Consider the following 16,502-nt stretch of genomic DNA (forward strand, 5'->3'; position numbering starts at 1 on the left):
TACTCTCCGGGCCTCCATGACGGCCTCGTGAGCCTCACCTGCAAACACCATTCACTGACCCGCCTGCCTCGGATCCTGTGCAACATATGCTGTCCCGCACCCCGTCGCACCCTCGCCCTCCGCCCTCGCCATGAGTTACCTGACGACCCCACGCACCAGACTGGGCCATCCGTCCACAGCACCTTCCCCACTCCGCCAGACATCAACCGCCTCGACTGCCTCGTCAAGCCGCTCAGATCAACATCCCCCAAGCCGCTCAAGTACACAGTCCAGCAATGCCTCGGCCGGCTATTCGTCCTTTGGCCACCGCCGCGGAATGAGCGAGGCCGCCGGACTCTTGACACGGCGGACAGACGACTACTATACGCCTCCAGAGGCCGAGCCCAGCGATACGTATTCGAGTATGCGCAAGGCACTGCGCCCGCTACAGCAGCCCCCCGCAAATCCGCCCTCGCCCGAGAAATTGACAAGACATGCAACCTTTGCCAATCCGCCATCCCCGGAGAAGCCATTACGACCCTCGACGCCCATAAGTCCATCGTCTGCCGAGAAGATCCTACGGCCGCCAATTTACTCAAACCCACCATCGCCCGAGAAGCTTCTGCGGCCTGCGACAGCCAGCCCTACACGGAGTAACAGCCACATGCGTTCCCAAAGTGTCGAGAACATATACGCCCCGTTTGACAGCTCCGTCTCCCCGACCGAGAAGGCTCGTCCGCTTTCGCTAGCCGTATCACGAAATGACTCTGTCCGCGCACCCACTCGTGACCATTCTTCCCGACCGCTGTCACTTCACCTGGAACGACCAGAGCTCAAGACCTTCCAAAAGTCATCAACTGGCCATCTCCGTACCCTGTCTAAATTCGCAGAAACCGCCACGGATGACGACTTTGCCATCAAGTCGCCCGAGCAACAGGTCGTGGGTCTCAATGGGCGGAGAAGGCTTCAGCGGACAGACTCGGCACGACAAAAGTCGGCATCTACCTGGTCGAGCCGCAACTGGATGGATCAGCAGCGCCAATTCTTGCAGGCATACGAGTATCTTTGTCATATAGGAGAAGCCAAAGAGTGGATGGAAGACATTATCGAGACTGACCTACCCCCAGTAGTAGAGCTGGAAGAAGCGCTTCGAGATGGTGTTACGCTGGCAGAGATTGTTCAGGCTGTCAAGGGACAACCGTTGCGCATTTTTCGGGACCCCAAACTCCAATACCGGCACTCCAACAACTACGCGCATTTCTTCAAGTTCTTGTCCGAGATTGAACTACCGGATCTCTTTCGCTTTGAACTAATCGACCTCTACGAAAAGAAGAATGTCCCAAAAGTCATCTACTGCATACACGCCCTTTCCTGGTTGCTGTTCCGCAAAGGCATAGTCGATTTCCGCATTGGCAACCTGGTCGGAAAACTGCAGTTCGAAGATCACGAACTCGAGGCAACGCAAAAAGGTCTAGACAAGTCTGGTGTTAGCATGCCCAACTTCTCAGGCATGCAAGCAAACTTCCAGGTCGAGCCAGAACCGGAACCGGAACCAGTCGAGTCAGAAGATGAACGCATCGATCGCGAGCTGGCCGAGAACGAAGACATCATCCTAGATCTGCAGGCGCAGATCCGGGGTGCCCTAGTCCGGATACGTTTGGGCATGCTGATGCAAGAACTCTGGGATCAGGAACACCTCATTGTCGATCTCCAAGCCCGTGTCCGAGCTGATTGGGCCCGCCAAATCGCAAACTACCGGTTAGATATGCGCCGTTTCGCCATGACCTTACAAAGTGCCGCAAGAGGGTTCCTAGTCCGATCGAGATTACAGGGCGAGGAGCAGTACTGGCAGGACAAGGCTCCAGAGGTGCTCAAAATACAGAACCTGTTCCGTGGACGTAAGGCCAGGGCTCAAGTTCAATACACAAAGTCAAAAATCGAACGTCATGAGCATGGCATACGCGAGTTCCAAGCAGCGATACGTGGAGCATTGGAACGTAAGCGTGTCGCTGAACGATACGAACGAACCCGAAACACTGAGCCGATTGTTATCGACGTGCAAGCTATGATCCGCGGTGCCCTTGTCCGAGCAAAGGTCGACCAACAGTGGGCAGACTTGCAGCAGAGTGAACCTCAAGTTGCTCAGCTGCAAGCTGCTGCTCGAGCCATGCTTCTCCGCCAATCAATGCGCACCGATCAGGAAGGCCTTCGCCAGCAGGAATCTACAATTACCCTCTTACAGTCTGCCATGCGAGGTCTCCTCGCCAGAAACAAGAATGCTGCAGTACAGGAGAACCTGGTAAGCACCAAAGTTGAGTGGTCTGGTCTTCAGTCTCGCGTTCGTGCCAATGTTGCGAGAAACTCTGTCAAGCAGATCCAAGAAGCTCTTCATGCAGAGGAGCCTCAAATCACCGATCTGCAATCGATGGCGCGAGCAGGAAAGATGCGTTCCGAAATTGCCAACATGCTTGCCCAATTTCAGGATCAAGAAAGCAATGTTCTGTCTTTTCAGTCTCACATTCGTGGTTTCCTTGCGCGGCAAAGATACTTTTCTGACCTTGGAGAACTCCAGGCACAGGAACCCGCTATTCTCGATCTGCAATCCGCCTGCCGTGGCTTCATGCAGCGTCAAAGAACATATGAAACGCTTTGTGAGCTCAACGCTCAAGAACCCGAGATTGTTGACCTTCAGGCTGTAGCCCGTGGCATGCTGCAGCGCATGCAAATTGGTCTGCAGCTTGGCCAGGCGGAAGAGCACGAAGAAGCCATCATTGATCTTCAGAATATAGCTCGTGGCATGTTGATCCGACGAAGATTCCAAGAGAAGCAGCAATTCTACAGGGAGAACATGGAAAAGGTCATCAAAGTACAGAGCTTTATCCGTGGTCGTCAGCAGGGTGAGGCGTACAAGAGCTTGACTAGCGGAGCCAACCCACCAGTGTCGACTGTCAAAAACTTTGTGCATCTCCTCAACGACAACGACATTGACTTTGACGAAGAAATTGGTAAGCCATCGTCCATACGTCCTGATGAAGAAATGCTAACAATTTACCAGAATTCGAGCGTCTGCGAAAGACGGTTGTCCAGCATGTGCGACAAAACGAGCTCGCCGAGCAGTATGTTGATCAGCTCGACATCAAGATTGCTCTGCTTGTAAAGAACAAGATCACTCTGGATGAGGTTGTCAAGCATCAGAAACATTATGGAGGCAATGTCGGAACCCTTCTCAGCAGCAAAGACATCTCGTCCAAAGACCCCTTCGATCTCAAGGCCCTGAACAAAAACTCCCGCCGGAAGCTTGAGCAGTACCAAGAGTTGTTCTTCATTTTGCAGACCCAACCCCAGTACATGGCCAGGCTTTTCAGGCGCTTGCGTGAACAGAACCTTCCCGAGGGTGATACTAAGCGCATCGAACAGCTTACCATGAGTCTCTTTGGACTCGCCCAGAAGCGTAGGGAAGAATACTGGCTACTGAAGCTCTTGACCCGATCGCTGAAAGAGGAGATTGAGAGCTGCGGTACATTACACGATTTTGTTCGTGGCAACTTTTTCTGGACCAAACTCTTCGCCAACTATGTCCGATCGCCTCGTGACCGTAAATTCCTGAAGGAGGTTTTGGGCTCAGTCATTCGCGAGAACATCATCGAGAATGAGCATCTGGACTTGGAGAGCGACCCCATGCAAATCTACCGCTCAGCGATCAACAACGAAGAGCTCCGTACCGGCCAGCGAAGTCACCGTGACCCGAACGTGTCGCGAGATGTAGCTTTGAAGGACCCTGAGACCCGTGGAACCTTCATTCACAACCTCCAAGATCTCCGAGATGTTGCCGACCAGTACTTCACAATGTTCGAGGAAGTCCTCCATCGCATGCCTTATGGTGTACGATACATTGCGCAACAAATGTTTGAAGAACTTCGCCTCAAGTTCCCCTACGAACCACAAGAGCAGCTCCTCCAGATCATTGGACACTGGGTCTGGAAAGGCTATATTCAACCTGCTTTGCTGCAACCTCAGCACTGGGGTGTGGTTGATCGTGGTCTGTCGCCTCTGATGAACCGAAACCTTGGTGCAGTTAATAAAGTGCTTGGTCAGATTGCAGTTGGCAAGCTATTTGGCGGTGATGATCTCTATCTCCAACCACTCAACAGCTACATTACCGAAGCTATTGACCGCCTGCAGGACATTTGGTCGAACATGATCAATGTCCGCCCTGCCGAAGCCCAGTTCGAGATTGACGAGTTCAACGATCTCTTCGCAAGAACCAAACCTACGCTCTACATCAAGCTTGCCGATGTGTTTGCCATTCACAATCTCGTCATTGACGACCTTCCAAATCTCTGCCCTACGCAAGACGACCCGCTTCGCGAGGTTGTCCGTGAGCTCGGTAGCGCGAAGAACAACGAGAATGAATTGTTGCATGTCAGCGCTAGTGAAATCACTCTCACTCTTAACCCCAAATATCATGAACAAGAAGGTAAGAACTCCAGACGTGATGCGAAAATGCTTGCTAATCAACCTAGATCCCGACTCTGCAATCAAATCTCTCTTCATGGAAACGAAGCGATATGTCCTCTACATCATTCGCGTTCAGACTGGCGCCAACCTCACAGAGATCATGTGCAAGCCTGTCACGCCTGAGGACGAGGACCGATGGGACGCTCTTGTTAGTGAAGAGATTATTGCTCAGCGGAAAGACCGCTCGCGACGACAAAACAATGTGGTACGCTCTTCGGCTGCTTCTACTTACACGACGGATATGAGCGCAAACTCTGTGCTGGATCTCGACTACACCACACTCAAACAATACTGTCTGGAGAACATGGTGCAACTTCAACGCGCAGGCCGCATCTCCCACACAAACAACTACCAGGATCTCCTCAACGCCATTGCAGTCGACATTCGCACCAAACACCGAAGACGTATTCAACGCGCCAAGGAACTGGAAGGTGTACGCACCACGCTGGCCGCGCTCGACGAGAAGGCACACTTCCTGGAATCTCAATTAAAATCCTACAACGACTACATTGAACAAGCTATGATTACGCTGCAATCCAAGAAGGGCAAGAAGAAGTTCTTGTTGCCTTTCACCCGCCAATACAACCACCAGCGTGAACTCAAGAACAGCGGTCGCGAGTACCGCTTTGGGTCATTCAAGTATTCTGCGCGCAACCTTGCCGAAAAGGGTATTCTCATTTCCTGGTCAGGCTACCATGAGCGCCAATGGGACCGTCTCGACATTACCATTTCCAGCAACCAAACGGGTATCTTTGAGATTCAGGGTTCGCAAGGGTCGATGATGATCCCTGGTGCGTTTGCAGAAGTGCCGCTTGATGGCCTGCTACAAGCTCAATTCGACAATCACCAGTTTATGAATCTCTTTGGTGGCGAGGCTGGCAAGGGTGGCGGTGAGGGCATTGCACGGGTCAATGTCAACTTGTTCCTGCATTTGATTTTTAAGAAGTTTTACCGCGATGAGTAGGTGGATTTGGCATGGCATAGGAGGAAGGAAGGGTAATCATGTATATCTTTGGTCGCGTACGCTAGCGTTGCTGTTTTTGTAGGCGTTTTTTTTCGTCTTATTCGGGTTGCTGCTAGGGAAAGAGATGACTGGATAAGGAGCATGCACGGAATGCACATGACCTGGTGTTTTGGGCGAGGAAGTGCTGACCGGGACTCTTAGGAATATGGGTATACCTCTTTCTGGTTTTTTTTTCTTCTACTTTTTTTCAATCTTCTTTTTCTGAGAGGCCTCTTTTCAGAGGTCACTCTCCTTTTTTCTCTTTACTTTTACAAGTTGATACCTGCATATATATCCCTGATGAGTGCGCATGGATTAGAGAACGAAGAGATGAGGGTGTATTCTTTCTCTTTCTTTTTCGAAACACGGGCTTTGCTGACTTGAATGTTGAATGATGCTTTGGCATGCGCTTGGTATTGTGTATCCAATAGCCGAAATGATATTAGATACGAAGAGAATGAAAGAAATGAAGATATGCCTCGATCTTTAGCCATCTGTGTGGTGTTTGTTTACATTTATTCTTTCTTGATCTTATTAATTCTTAGCACACGATGTCTTGTAAATAATGATGATCGTACACATGCAAACAAGGTCGATCAACATGTTAATTCTTCTAGACAGATTATCAACCAGCTTCATCCTCACAGCATTCTCTCGACTTGTTCTACTTGATTGGCATGCTGAGTCCAGGACGGCTAAATGCTCACACACAAGCAAGATCTGGAGTGAACCTTGAAATCTTGGCAGGCAGGGTCTCCCAAACAAGACATCAAAAGCATCCAGACCGTTCCTTTACAACTCAATGAAAAAAATCTCTGCACACTCGTCGTCACGAAAATCCAACCAATGTTATCTCGGCAGTTATCCGATGGCCAAGTCCATCGCGCATCGGCGTCCAGCGATGGTGAGGAAGTGCAAAATTTGACGCCATTCCGTCCTGCACGGTTACCAAAGCTCCCCTTGTCCGCGGCAGAATCGCGCCGCCATTGGCTGTTCGCAGCTCGAGCAACAAGGGTCGTGATGGAGCTCTCCATCCTCTGTGGAACCTCTATCATTACCATAGTCAATACGTATCATTCAAGGCACATAGTACGAACCCTCGAGCTGAAGAATGGACACCGATCAAATGTATGATGAACGCATCACTTTACGTACAAGACGGGCTTAGTAGCACGTGGCTATACTGCACAACGGCCGATCTGTGTGAAAGCACCGCGAAACATGGTCACGCGCAACACAACGCCCAGGACAATCATAGCGCGCGTACTGCCGGCTGCATGTCGTTCCGCATCCCCCGCTTTCTACACTCGGTCTGTGTTGCCTGCATATATAGAACCCTGATTTTCCGTCTCGCCTTTTGGGGGGCACTCTGCGTGCTATAGGAGATTTTCTTTTTTTTTCCTCCTCCCATCCTTACCTGATCCAATTGAAGGGGTCTTTAATCTCGAAACCCGCTGCAGTTGGCCCGATCTATTTTTTACTTTTTTTTGCTTTCCGCAGTTAAAGTTTCAGGGCTCAAAGGGGGGAACTGGGTGGTGCCGCAAACGTCATTCCTACAGTAGTTCACAAAACTCTCGGGATCTTATTCCGTGCCAGCTACGCAAAAAAAAAACACTAAAACTGGCGATTTGGCGAACGCGTAGGTGGGAAGACACTGGGGAGAGACAGAGAAGAGAAGCTACACGCAGTTTTTCTATTTATCAAGAGAAAGAGAAATAAAATCGCACCACTACCACCATGTCGCTCTCCCAACGCGTAACCTCGATAGAGGAGCATGAGCCATGGAGTCGAGAAGCCAGCCCCGACTCACGGCACCGCAAAATGAGCTTCAACCCCGTTGGCACATGGACAGAGCAGGCAGGCGAAGAGCCCACCATCGGCGCGTTCGAAGTGCCGCAATGGAAAAGAATATGTACGTTAACATGCAGGAACGCGCGCGCGCGCCATGCGACATGCTCAAAGCTAACGCCCCCGTGTAGTACAAGTGTTTTTCGCCGTCGTGTACTGTCTCTTCGCTGCAGGCGTCGTGTTCGGGTATGCAGCCATCAAGCCCGTGTTGCTCGAAGAAGGAGTCTACAGAGATTACTGCAGCAAGGAAGAGGTGGATAACGATGTTCGTGTGTGCTATGAGCAGGAGCTTAGGCTTAATCTCATGTTCACCATCGCGGCTGTGTCGACGAATGTTGTTGCGCTGCCTGTTGGCACGATTCTGGATCGCTATGGACCACGAGTTTGCGGTATAACGGGTGCGATATCCATCAGCATTGGCGCCTTGCTCTTTGCCTTTGCCGCAGAGCTTCCCTTTGACGCATACATTCCCGGATACCTGTTCTTAGCCCTGGGCGGACCCTTCACCTTTATCTCGTCCTTCCAGCTCAGCAACACCTTTCCCCAGTACTCGGGCCTCATTCTCGCGCTGCTAACCGGCGCCTTCGACACCTCGAGCGCCGTCTTCCTTGTCTACCGCCTCATCTACCAAGGCACGCACGGCTCCTTCTCGATAAAATCCTTCTTCCTCATCTACCTCATCGTGCCCGCCTTCATCTTCCTCGTCCAGCTCCTCTTCATGCCCTCGGTCTCGTACAAGACGGTCGGCGAGCTTGTCACCACGGCCGACGAAACAAGCGTCATCCACGACTCGGACGACGAAATCGAAGACGCCGCCACGGTCCAGTCGCTCCGCGCCGCCCGCCGCGCCCACCGCGACAGCATCGTCAGCGAAATCACGTCGCTGCTCGGCACCAAGAACGGGCTCGACCAGGCCAAAGCCGAAGAAAAGAAGAAGAACATCTCGGGCGTATGGGGCGCCCTGCATGGCTTGACGGCTACCCAGCAGATCCGAACGCCCTGGTTCATCCTCATCACCCTCTTCACCGTCCTCCAAATGACGCGCATAAACTACTTTGTCGCCACCATCCGCTCCCAGTACACGTACCTCTTCCACTCGTACCCCAAAGCCGTCGCCATCAACAACTTCTTCGACGTCGCCCTGCCCGTCGGCGGCGTCCTGTCCGTCCCGTTTATCGGGCTGCTGCTGGATAACACGAGCACCGTCTTCACCCTCGCCTTGCTCGTCACCATTGCCACGACCATTGGCGTCCTGGGCGTTATCGCGCAGACATGGGCTGCCTATGCTAATGTCGTGCTTTTTGTCTTGTATCGTCCGTTGTACTACACGGCTGTTTCGTAAGTTTTTTTTTTCTCTTTTTCCCTTTCTTCCCCCCCCCCTTCAATTCTTCCACACATGTATGTATATACATGTAAAAAAAAAAACCCACAAACACCCTCGCAATGCCACATGTTCGGGGCAAAAAAAAAAGTGACAAGAGAGGCGCCAATTTTTTTTTTTTTTTATTATTATTAGTTATTATTTGGCTAACGCAAAAACAACACAGTGATTACTCGGCAAAAGTCTTTGGCTTCGCTACCTTTGGCAAAGTCTACGGCCTCATCATTTGTCTTGCTGGCCTCCTCAACTTTTCCCAGTCCGCCCTCGACGCTGCTACCCACAAGGTCTTCCACAATAATCCCGTCCCCGTTAACGTTATCCTGCTTAGTCTTGCCCTGCTCGTCGGAATGGCCCTCGTCGCCTATGTCGCTACCAAGAGTCGCGCCATCAAGAGCCTGAGTCTCGACCAGGACGCCGGTGAGGCGAGTGAGAGTCTTATTCCCCGTGCGCCGGCTGGGTATGGGGGTGTGAATGGGTGGGCGGAGGAAGACGAGGATAGGGGGAGGAGGATGTAAGAACGAAGGTGGGGGGTTCTTGGTTTCTCGTCCCTAATTTTAACAAAAATTTTGTCGCCGTCTTTTTAGGTCGAAAAGTTTGATATATATATATCACTTGGCATATGTAGCATGGCGATGGCGTCTTTTTTTTTTTTTTCCTTCTTAAACCCAAAAATATTCCCCCCGGGACCTGATTTATGTTATTTCCTTTACCATGTTTGTGTATAGCGGATGCAACTGTGGATGGATATGCCCCAAGATGTCAATTCTAAAAAAGTTTTGTGTGTTTTTTTTTTGAAAAAAAAACCAATATCCCCTTGTATTGAACGCAGTGAGTAAAGAAGAGAAATATTTTTTTAAAAGAAAAAAAAAGGTAAACGCCGCTTGCTTTCCGTGTCATAACCATCTATTCCCAAAATCCCATGTACAAAATCCCCACATATCCCAACCTTTCTTTCACCTCATGTATGCAAGAAGAAGAAAAAAAAACCCCCACAACTCAACTTCCCCCCAAATCATCCTTTACCAACCCCCCTCGACACTCTCCAATCTGCCCTCGCCCTTCCAGCCATGTGTAATTCGGCCGGTCCCTGCGCTCCTCCCCGTATTCCACCCCGACTTGGCCCTAAAATACCTCGCCTCTTCGACGGTCGGATTCCTCTCAACCCAGACGCCCTTGTCCTTCTCAAACGCATATCCATTATACCAATTCTCCGTCAGGGCGTTGGGCCCGTATTCCTCTAGCAGCAGTTCTTCGTACGCATAGGGTACTTTGACGGGAACTTTTTCCAAGAGCGAAGTGCGCAAGGGATAGATTTGCGAGGAGAGGTAGGCGTGTGTGTCTTTGACGTAGAGTTGGATTTCTTCGGCGGAAGGGTCGGGTTCGTGGGCGGAGGGGTGGATGGTGAAGGAGGGGGGGACGGAGAAGGGGTCGTCTTCTTCAGCCGGGGAAAGCGGGGCGACGTGTAAGGTTGTGATGTCGATGTAGAGACCGTTTGAGGTGTCGATCCAGCGGGCGTCGATGAGGTTGTACTTGTCTGAGGTGGATTTGTTGGTGTAGTTTGGGTTGACTTCTAGTAGGTATTTCTTGCCGTTTTCACGGACTTCTTGTTCCCAAGCCAGGCGCTTGGAGCGGGCGTCGTCGTCGTCGTCGTCTTCTTCGGGATCGGATTCGTCGTCATGTGCGGCATTGCGCTCGCTGGCCCAGTGGTCGCTTTCGGCGGAGCGGGCGTCGTCGAGACCGAGTGAGGCAGCGGGAAAGTGATGGACTGTCATGTTCCACCATTCACCTAGCTCTTGCATGCCTTCTTCTTCGACGAGAAAGTCGAGGTCCTTGTCCCACGGCATGAGTCCGCCGTTCCACCACCACCCGAGCAGACATCCGTGCATGATCCATGTCTGGATTCCAATCTGGTCCATTGTTTCTGTATATGCTTTGAGCATCAGCCGTAGATTCCATACCCGTTCCCGGGAAGGAATCTCAGCGGAGGCAAAGCGCCCATCATAGTGTGAATTAAACTCGGATTCGTAAAAGTACTTTGTAGGTGCGTGTTTGTACATCTGGTCATTGGAGAAGGAGTTGACCAGTGGCGTCAAGCCACGGAGGGCGCGAAACGATGTGCTGCGGCGGGCAACGGGCACGGGTACGGGTACGGCGGTTGTGACATAGACGAGATGCACAATTAGGAGAAGAGTCTCGAGCGGGAGTCTCATAGTGACTGCGGACTTGTTTGTATGAGGCGCATTGTCCTATGGGTGGATGGCTGGATAAGAATGTTGGGAATGCCAGATGCGACTACGGTGCGAGCAAGAGAGCAGAAAGCACCATGGACGACTAAGCCTGTGGCTTGCGGCAAGGGTATCTGCCCGATAAAAAGAAACAGGGACAAAGGGAGGGTCGAGGGAAGGCTATCGCGTGCATGTCTCCTCATGTACACACGGCGCGCCTAGGCGTCGTCACCCACCCGTCTATTCCCGGCCCACCTTTACTCTTCATGGTCAAGCGGTGGTCAAGCCTTTGGAAGCCGGTGCCGTCGGAGAACCCGTCAATGCTTATTTAGTACAAGAAAGAATAGCGTTGGTAGCAATGTGCGGGGATAGCCGCGTGTCAGTTGAGGGTAATCAAGATGTGGGCGCGTACTTAATGCGTGATCCACCTTGCAACCCCGAGTGTTGGAGGCTTTTGCGTAGGACGAGCACGTGCTAGCCCTCACCCCTGACGACAAGCAAAGCACCTTGCAGAGACGTAAGTGGACGTCTAACCGAGAATGTACATGTACTTATGACATGGAAGGAAACCTCAAGGACCCGAGGAGGCGTAAGGGTCTCACAATGAAGTTGGGGGGGGGGGGGGGGGGGCGCATCCGGCATCTGGCATGAAGCGATGCAAACAAGCACTTCATGAACCTGACGGCGCCAATTAGACAAGCATATCCGCTTCGGACCATCGGATGACTTGCATCTAAACCCCCGAGCTTGCCGTGTGGCACAATCAAGCTTACTTGTATATGTAATGCCGCAATATGTACCACTTGTTACCCATAAACACACAGACCTATGCATACAACAAAGCACATACAAAATAATTAGGAACCAAACAAGTGGTTGATTTGGGACATTATGTGATTATTTGTATTGCATTTTCATAAATGTACAACCACAGTTCAGAGACCAGCCTCGGGTGGGGTTCGCCGTAGAAATAAAAGAGCCCGGGTACAAGTTTCCCATCATCTACACATTTCAACATACTGAACGTCGGACAAATAAAACTTCCCAATCCCCATACTGCCCTCCCCCGTTCCACAATCCAAAACAGGCTTCTTTTGTAGCCCAACCCGAAACGCTGGCCAAATGAGCGGACGCCGGGTTCGTCGGCTGATTACACTTCCCGCGACTTTTCGTGTCAAATAAAAGGTATACGCTGAGAAGATAATACACTCCGGAGCTCGTGTGCGGTGCCGGAGAGACCAAGGAAACTGTGCGCACAATCAAATGTTCCTGGAAAAAAAAAGAGAGGACAAAGAAAATGAAGAGAGAAAAAAAGAAGAACATGGAAAAACGCCTGATTACGCCGCCCGATGGTAAGACGCCACAATGGTGAACGTTAGACGCTGCAGAACCCAAAGGTAAACAAGAATCTATAAACAGGCGCGTTTGCGGAGCCGAACAACCAGTCGACAAATAGCGAGTCCGCAACAGCCAGCGATTAAAGGGGTATATTTGCGAAGCAAGCGAAGTCACTCAGACCCCTTTTCGTATTTGACGGGGTGGAAGAGTGTGTTGCGCATGCACAACCGACCTGTGCCAGCCTCTTCCTCGGCCGCACCGCCCTTGTCGTTTTCGCGCGAGCCAAGCCACCTTCGCCACCACTCGGACGAGAAGGCAGCGTTGTAGTAGAAGCTGTTGCCCAGTTGGTTGTGCTCACCCCAGCCAAAGACGCTGTCAGTGGGCTTCGGGGGTCGGTTGAAGGTTCCCTCGAGAATCTCAAGAGGCCAGTTGTGGTCAAAGTAGACGGGGTGTGCGGCATAGACGGCCTTGAGTCCGTGGTGGAAGGCAACGGTCGGTGGCCACATTTCGGGGAACATGTGGTGCTTCATCAGGTATGTTTCGCGGTGCATGAGGTCCAAGAGGCGCTTCGACAGACGCGAGACGGTGATGATGGCGCAGCGTCGCGGGGGTTCTGGAAGCTCGAGATCGTAGCCGGTAACGTCGTCGCGGAACACCCAGTTGGTCTTTGCCGGGTCGAAGATGGGGTTGAAGGTAATGATGTCGGCCTCCTCACCAACACCCCATTCGTAGTTGTCCTGGAGATAGGAGTGGGGTGGCTCGACCTCTGGAGGGCTGGGGAGCATACCAGTGTTGGGGAACTTGGGAGGACCCCAAACTGGCTTCTCGTCGCTGTTGTAGAGCTCCTCTTCGACCATCTCGGTGAAGTTCTTCCACGATCCGTGAAGCTCGGGAATGTAGTAGCGAGACGAGCGCTCCCAGAGACCCTTGCGAGGCTGCTTCTTGGCCCACTCGCCAATCTTGTTGTGGAATTCGTAGTAGTGGCCACTCAGGCGGAGATCCATTTCCCAGTTCCAGTAAAAGTCGTATTCTGGGCGGGCTTGAGCGAACCACTGCATGGCAAAGTGGGCACTTCGGTAGACAGAGTGAACAGGAGCCTTGGCGTGGTTGTAGACGTTGTTTGGAAAAGGCTCAGGGTAGTACATGCGCATTTGCTGCTCGGACCACAGGGTTGCCATACCCCAGAATTCCTTGGGCAGGTTGTCCTCGATGACCTTTTGGTAAATCTCCTCAGACGACCAAATTGGCAGGCTGTCGTCTTTGACGTGGAGCAGGAAGTGAACATCGTACTCGCCTCCAGACTTGAGGGCAAGTTCGTTGATCATGGCTCGCAGGGTGAGGATCTGGTAGTCGCTGTACTTGTAGCCGGTCCAGGTGCGGAGAACATAGGCGTGGCGAGGCACCTTCTTCTTCGCGGGGGCAGACTCGTCCGTCTTGTTGTTCTTGAAGCGGTGGGCGTTCTTTTCGCGGCAGCGCTTCATGGCAGAGGCCCAGTTGACCTTGCGGTAGTCAACCTTCTTCTCCCAGCTCCAGATCTTGTCGGCGCCAGCCTTCTCAGACTTGTCGTCCATTTCAAGACCGCCCTCGTCACGAGAGTAGGAGTAGCCGTAGGGACCGAAGCGGCCGAAGCGATCAAAGCACTTCTTGTCGTCGAAACCGATTTCCTCGTAGGAGCCGAAGAAAGGAGCAGTCATGTTCTGGGGAATACCGGGGTAGGCGTAGATGTCGGGCAGGTCGACCTTTTCCTCCTCGTCGAGGTAGCAAGTCTTGACCTCGTCGTGGTCCTTGAGGTACTGGGGCGAGTCGAACTTGTAGGGGTCAAAGGGCACAGGGTCCATTGGTGGCTCCTTGTTTTCCTTGGACATGTGCGGCCACTTTGGCTTGACATTGTCCTCGGGATTTGGGCTTTGCGAGTACTTGACATAGTCCTGCTCGGACACCCAGTCGCCAAAGGGGACGAGAGTGCGAACGCCGTTGAAGAAGCCATTAAGGCTGAGAGGTCAGCAGGCAGCTGGAGGATTAAGAAGACGGCGATGCTTACCGAGGATAGTGTTCCCAGTGATATTGCTTGCGCTCATCGCCCTTGTGAGGTTGAGCGTGCCAGCGGTGTCTCCTGTAGACGCCGGTGCCAATCATGGAAAAGACGAGCATCACAGTAACGGCGAGGGTAATGAGACGCGCAAAAGACAGACGGGGCCGCTGAATGCGGCTGGCCCAGGCGGGCTGGCTATACTTCTTGCCCCATGACTTTGTGCTGAAGAGGGGCAGTGGCGACGAGCCCTGGCTGTCCTGGCCGGGGAGCTTTTCGTAGTTGAAGCGCGTCCGGATGAAGAGCTTGCCTGGGTTGAATCGCGACGCCATTGCGAAGGATCGATGTGTGGATGTGCTGTGGAGCGCGTGAAGGTGCCTATCGCATCTGAGGCGAGGCGATGCAGTCCGGAAGGAGGAGGTGGGCTGTGGCAGTTTGCAGTGGTGGTGGTAGCGGGTGTCTTGTTGCTCCTGATGCTGCAACTACGAGTCGGCCAGATACTCGGCCGGGCGAGCAGCAGGCAGAGGGAATGGGAGAGGAGATGGGATGGGATGCAGCTGAGACGGCAGCGGAGAGTGAAACGAGTGACTGTCCTGGCTGGTGCTGGGAGGCAGAGACTGGACGAGTGGCAGCGCTCTGGAGGCGTTGGAGGAGAGACAGCGGGCTGGGGAGAGTCGAGCAGGAGCGACCCTTTTCCCTTTCCCTTGTTGCTTGCGGAGGCTAGCACGCTAGTTCGCAAGGGGCAAGCACCTGCACTGCACCTGCCTTGCACCGAATTCTGGAGCGGCGAAAAGATCGGCTAGTGCGCCGGCGGAACGCGAGGCCGCCCAGGTGCAAAGCCCGCCGCCGCCGTGTGGGTGCGGATGACACGAATGATTGCTCATGTTGCATCACACGTGTAGTATGGTATATACACCAAGCAGCAGCGGCTCGTCTTGCTGCCATGGCTGTTGCTGCTACTGCTGATTCCCATGACAACCTGCCCACCCCCCTGGCCACCTGGTGGTGGTGGTGTTGGGCCATTGGCAGGATGCAGGCCGCCAAATCACACAGCGCCCAGCTATCAGAGCACTGTAGCGGGCGCTGCATAAATCTCGAAGCGGCATGGGCTCAGCTGGCTGCGCAACCGCCAGAGCTGTTCCCGGCTCAACAACGTCGCCCCGACCCAGGCCAGCAAGGGCATGGGGAAGCAGTTTTTTCGCTCGCAGGGTGACGTCGTGCCGCCCACGCGTGCAGGATCGGCGCTTTATCGACGAGGGCGCTGTGCATCGTGGGCGAGAGAGGCGTGGTGGGCGGGTGCAAGACAGGCAGGGCGTCCGTCTCGATGCTGGCCTGGCCCTTGGCGTCGCCCCCTGGGCCGCGCGTTCACTGCCGCCACCTCGCCTTTCCGCACCGCCGCTCCGCTCAGCACAGCACGGCCTAAAAATAATGCCTCGCTGCAGCGCCCGTTAGCTGGCTCGCATAGCACGCACTTACATAGTACTACAACGTACTTGCACGCTGCTGGAACACGATACGGCCAAGAGGCAGCCAAGCCGACTGCAAGCAACCTGTCCCTCTGGCGTGCAGTCTGGTCAAGCTGCTCTCTGCCCACCTCAGGCATGCCTACCTTCACCTTGGCCCAGCGTCGGCCCCCTTCCGACATGCCCCCGCCCTTCCAATACTTCGGTGCCTGCTGCATGACTGTCTGGTGCTGTCCACACAACGTGACATGACGTTAGGCATGGCTGGCGGTGGGGCCCTGTCTGAGAATTGCCCATGCTTGCTCAAGCCTTTGCCCGCCGTTTCCAACAACGAAGGCGCGCCATCCAGCCTTGTTTCCCACCAAGCTTACCATCCCCACCCACGCCCCGGTCTCTCCTTGCTGTGTAGTGCTAGCAAAACACCGCATGAGCCGGCCGCCTGAAGCCAAGCCAGCAGCCCACGGCCATTTACCTTTTTTCAAAGCGCCGACGCCGTCGCAATCACATTTGCCTACAGTGTCACCCTGGCCTCAATACACTATACCTCGTTTCGCAATAAGCCTGCGTCCGCCTGCTGTTTTGAGCTGAGCCGCAGCCCATGTCAATAATTCTACTTACTTTGCGCCCTCCATGCCCCCCCGATCCTTGGCCGTCCATGGTACCCTCGCAGCCAATAAATAAAACACTAGTCATAGACTCCATCTGTACTGGGTACATA

General features: G+C 53.2%; 5 protein-coding genes across 5 annotated transcripts; 2 read left to right on the forward strand and 3 right to left on the reverse strand.

The window, feature by feature from the left end:
- Positions 1–130: 130 nt before the first annotated feature.
- PSV08DRAFT_384295 (uncharacterized protein) lies at positions 131–5,673 on the forward strand (the record flags this gene model as incomplete). Its single annotated transcript, XM_066093432.1, has 3 exons — positions 131–2,984; positions 3,035–4,456; positions 4,503–5,673. The coding sequence occupies 3 exons, from the start codon at positions 131–133 to the stop codon at positions 5,459–5,461; spliced, it is 5,235 nt and encodes a 1,744-aa protein (XP_065949797.1). The 3' UTR covers positions 5,462–5,673.
- A 1,564-nt stretch (positions 5,674–7,237) lies between these two features.
- PSV08DRAFT_384297 (major facilitator superfamily domain-containing protein) lies at positions 7,238–9,244 on the forward strand (the record flags this gene model as incomplete). Its single annotated transcript, XM_014229005.1, has 3 exons — positions 7,238–7,412; positions 7,480–8,686; positions 8,896–9,244. 3 exons carry the CDS (start codon positions 7,238–7,240, stop codon positions 9,242–9,244), a joined length of 1,731 nt encoding a protein of 576 aa, XP_014084480.1.
- Positions 9,245–9,477: 233 nt separating this feature from the next.
- PSV08DRAFT_266809 (LicD family-domain-containing protein) lies at positions 9,478–10,600 on the reverse strand. Its single transcript, XM_014229004.2, has one exon. It carries the CDS (start codon positions 10,571–10,573, stop codon positions 9,749–9,751), a length of 825 nt encoding a protein of 274 aa, XP_014084479.2. The 5' UTR covers positions 10,574–10,600; the 3' UTR covers positions 9,478–9,748.
- A 1,245-nt stretch (positions 10,601–11,845) lies between these two features.
- On the reverse strand, positions 11,846–12,522 carry PSV08DRAFT_266826 (uncharacterized protein). The gene has a single exon (XM_066092506.1). It carries the CDS (start codon positions 12,275–12,277, stop codon positions 11,966–11,968), a length of 312 nt encoding a protein of 103 aa, XP_065949798.1. The 5' UTR covers positions 12,278–12,522; the 3' UTR covers positions 11,846–11,965.
- PSV08DRAFT_170485 (uncharacterized protein) lies at positions 12,463–14,653 on the reverse strand (the record flags this gene model as incomplete). Its single annotated transcript, XM_014229003.1, has 2 exons — positions 12,463–14,284; positions 14,334–14,653. 2 exons carry the CDS (start codon positions 14,651–14,653, stop codon positions 12,463–12,465), a joined length of 2,142 nt encoding a protein of 713 aa, XP_014084478.1.
- Positions 14,654–16,502: the final 1,849 nt, after the last annotated feature.

This window comes from Bipolaris maydis, assembly GCF_028858645.1.
Source record: "Bipolaris maydis strain C4 unplaced genomic scaffold PSV08scaffold_2, whole genome shotgun sequence".
Taxonomy (NCBI): Eukaryota; Fungi; Ascomycota; class Dothideomycetes; order Pleosporales; family Pleosporaceae; genus Bipolaris; species Bipolaris maydis.

Bases quoted from the DNA above. Each gene is read 5' to 3' on its own strand.
- PSV08DRAFT_266809 (XM_014229004.2), bottom strand. From the start codon at position 10,573: ATGCCGTGGGACAAGGACCTCGACTTTCTCGTCGAAGAAGAAGGCATG.
- PSV08DRAFT_266826 (XM_066092506.1), bottom strand. From the start codon at position 12,277: ATGTTCTTCTTTTTTTCTCTCTTCATTTTCTTTGTCCTCTCTTTTTTT.